This window comes from Dermatophagoides farinae, chromosome 2 (assembly GCF_024713945.1).
Source record: "Dermatophagoides farinae isolate YC_2012a chromosome 2, ASM2471394v1, whole genome shotgun sequence".
NCBI classification, from domain to species: Eukaryota; Metazoa; Arthropoda; class Arachnida; order Sarcoptiformes; family Pyroglyphidae; genus Dermatophagoides; species Dermatophagoides farinae.
The window spans coordinates 371532-374564 of record NC_134678.1 but is presented as its reverse complement, the minus strand read 5'-3'; the positions used below and the strand labels follow the sequence as shown (position 1 = coordinate 374564).

Genomic DNA, 3033 nt, shown 5'->3' with positions numbered 1-3033 from the left:
CTCGAATAAGGATATAATGATTAATTATGAATATTCGTGATTCGGAAACGAAAATGGACAAACAAAAATAATAACCGAGGGGTAATTTTTTTTTTTTTTTTGAAAAAATTCTTGAGAACGAAAGAATCGAATGTTTTTTTTCGTTGCGCGGTATTTTCATTCTATGTTGTTAGCCATTCATAAACAATGTATTGAAAAAATTCATTGTGTCGCCATCTTGAGTGAAAATGTTCGGCAATTTTTTTTGTTTTATTTAATTTTTACTTTTAATCGAATGAATGAATTTCTAAAAATTTTTGCAAAATAAAAACAACATTTGAGCATGAAATAGTAACGAAAAAAATGACCAATTTCGGCACAATTTATTTTGGTTTGATTTTCGCAACATTTTCAGCACTTGAAAATAATAACGCTGAACAAATGTTTGAAATTGATATTCAACCATGTCGTAAGTTGATTGATGAATTTGTTTTTACATTTAATTGAATTGACCGAAAAAAACACACAGACAGATTAATAGACACACCAGAATTAGTGACCATTGATTCTTGTAAATATGGCCAACAAAGATGTCATATATTGGAACCTGGTAATAATTATACATTCACCATACAATTTCAGAATCAAATTCCGGCAATAAAATTATTCATACGATTGTATGCATTGATTAATCGAAAACGTTATCGGTTACCATTATTTCAAGAAAAAAATTTTTGTTCTAAAATGACATCAATTATTAGTGGAGAAAAACCAAAAAATTGTCCATTAGTAGCATATGATATATATCGATTTGTAATACCACTTTGTGTACCAGAATCAGCACCCAATTTTCGTGGTCAATTAAAACTGCTTATGGTGAATGAGAATAAACAGAAATTATTCTGCACAAATATGCCATTATGGATACAGCCACCACGATATTGAATGAATCAAATAACAATCGTTTGTATCAATAATTTTTTTTCTTTTTATTCAATCAATTTATGAAAAAATGTTTTTTCCCCATACAGAATCCATTTAGATAGAAATACAATACCCCCCAGCCAAAAAAAAAACTAGGAAATATTGAGCAATTTTTTCAATTCGACGACAATATCAGCTCTGGCAACTTCGATCTAAAGAGAAAGAAAGAAAAAATTAATCGAAAATTCATAAACTCACAAATGACACACCTCTTTACGTGTTTGAATATCACGAATTTTAACCATTCCACGTTTCAATTCATCTTCGGCCAGTATTACAGCATATGGTATACGATTAGTTTCACAGTATTGATAATTATTTAGAATTTTTATCGATTTCTTATAAATATGTTCAGCATTGAATCTGGCATTCCAGAGTTCCAACAATAATTTCATACGTTCATCAAGTAATTCGTTACCAATTGATGCTACCAATACTTGGGTTGGTGATCCAACACCCATTTCATTAGACATACGTTCTTCAATTATTGTCAATATTCGTTCGATACCGATACTTAGGCCAACACAAGGCACTTCCCAATTGTTGGCTTCAGCCAACATACCAACCAGATAATCATAACGTCCGCCGGCAGCAATACTACCACATTCAACATTTTCATCCGTTATAATTACTTCATAGATTAATCCAGTATAATAATCCAATCCGCGTGCTAAACTTAGATCAAACGAAACCGAAGATTCAATTTGGAATAGTTTACAATAATGGAATAATGAACGGATTTCATTCAATCCTTTTGCGGCACGTTTATTTTGACCCAATTCTTGCGAAAGCAATTGATCGACTAATTCAATTGTGCCATTCATTTTAACCAATTCACCAATACGATCGGCCACATCTTCTGGCAATCCTTTTTCATTGATCATTTCTTGTTTCACTTCTTCCCAGGTATTTTTGTCCAATTTATCTACTGACGAACAAATTGTGCGAAATTTATCTTCAGGTACACCACATATCTCGAATAAACCATCTAAAATACACCGATGATTGATCTGAATTAAAAAAAAACGAAAAAAATTGGATGATGACTGGTTGAAGAAAAACAAACTTACTTTTATCAAAAACGACTTTAGATCCAATTCATTGAGAATTTCATAAATAATACGCAGGCACTCAACATCTGGAATCATTGGATCATATTTACCAGCAATATCAAAATCACATTGATAAAATTCACGAAACCGGCCTTTCGTTACTGATGGATTATCACGACGATAAACTTTAGCAATATGATATCGTTTCATTGTGTTGATTTTGTTTTGTGCTAAATATCTTGCAAACGGAACGGTTAAATCATAACGTAATGAAAGCAATTCACCACCTTGATCTTCAAGATCATAGATTAATTTCGAATCTTCGCCATATTTACCGGTTAATACATCTTTACGTTCACATACAGGCGTATCGATTGCTAATCCACCGTGTCTTTTAAATATATCGGTTATTGTTTTGAAAACTTTTTCACGAACCAACATTGGTTTCGTTTCAAAATCACGCATTCCTTTTGGCGTTTTCAGCGTGAATTTCTTGTTGTCTTTTTTGCCATCCTTTTTCGTTGGGCTATTGCATTTATTATCATCTGATGATGGACTTAGCCGGGCTTTCAATGCCAAAAGTTTCGAAACTTCAATATCAATCTGAAGAAAAAATATATTTTAAAAACAGGAAAGCCAAATATTCACAAATTTACCTTTTCTTTATCAGCCTTTTGACTTTTTAATGAACGAACTATATCACCCTGTTGTTTAATTTGTTCTTCCAATGATGTTGAATTATCAGCCATATTGATGATTGATGAAAAATTAGATGAATTTCGACTAATGAACAATGACTGTTGTTGTGAATAGATTTTGAAACTAACAAATTGATGATTGACTAATATTAATCGATGATAATTTCGTAATAATTTATGAAACATTACCACCGAAACACGTTGGCATTTAATTATACACCAAACACACAGACACACACACACATTCAAAATCATCTGCATCGAGTCGGCGAACACAACCCAGCCAAACTATTTTCACCTTGTTTGTACTACCCAAACAG

General features: G+C 31.8%; 2 protein-coding genes across 2 annotated transcripts; one reads left to right on the top strand and one right to left on the bottom strand.

The window, feature by feature from the left end:
• Positions 1 to 252: 252 nt before the first annotated feature.
• LOC124500007 (uncharacterized) lies at positions 253 to 924 on the top strand. The gene is made up of 2 exons (XM_047064021.2): positions 253 to 448; positions 509 to 924. Exons 1-2 carry the CDS (start codon positions 343 to 345, stop codon positions 922 to 924), a joined length of 522 nt encoding a protein of 173 aa, XP_046919977.2. The 5' UTR covers positions 253 to 342.
• Positions 925 to 949: 25 nt separating this feature from the next.
• On the bottom strand, positions 950 to 2969 carry HisRS (histidine--tRNA ligase). The gene is made up of 4 exons (XM_047064020.2): positions 2672 to 2969; positions 2034 to 2618; positions 1173 to 1973; positions 950 to 1115 (listed from the first exon to the last, which is right to left on the bottom strand). The coding sequence occupies exons 1-4, from the start codon at positions 2966 to 2968 to the stop codon at positions 1056 to 1058; spliced, it is 1743 nt and encodes a 580-aa protein (XP_046919976.2). The 5' UTR covers position 2969; the 3' UTR covers positions 950 to 1055.
• Between the last annotated feature and the right edge of the window lie 64 nt (positions 2970 to 3033).

Excerpts from the sequence above, each read along its gene's own strand:
- LOC124500007 (XM_047064021.2), top strand. The coding sequence starts at position 343 with ATGACCAATTTCGGCACAATTTATTTTGGTTTGATTTTCGCAACATTT. Across the intron at positions 449-508 it reads AATTGATATTCAACCATGTC|ACAGATTAATAGACACACCA; the intron begins GTAAGTTGATTG and ends AAAAACACACAG.
- HisRS (XM_047064020.2), bottom strand. The coding sequence starts at position 2,968 with ATGATTTTGAATGTGTGTGTGTGTCTGTGTGTTTGGTGTATAATTAAA. Across the intron at positions 2,619-2,671 it reads AAAAGGCTGATAAAGAAAAG|ATTGATATTGAAGTTTCGAA; the intron begins GTAAATTTGTGA and ends TTTTTTCTTCAG. Across the intron at positions 1,974-2,033 it reads TAAAGTCGTTTTTGATAAAA|ATCAATCATCGGTGTATTTT; the intron begins GTAAGTTTGTTT and ends TTTTTAATTCAG.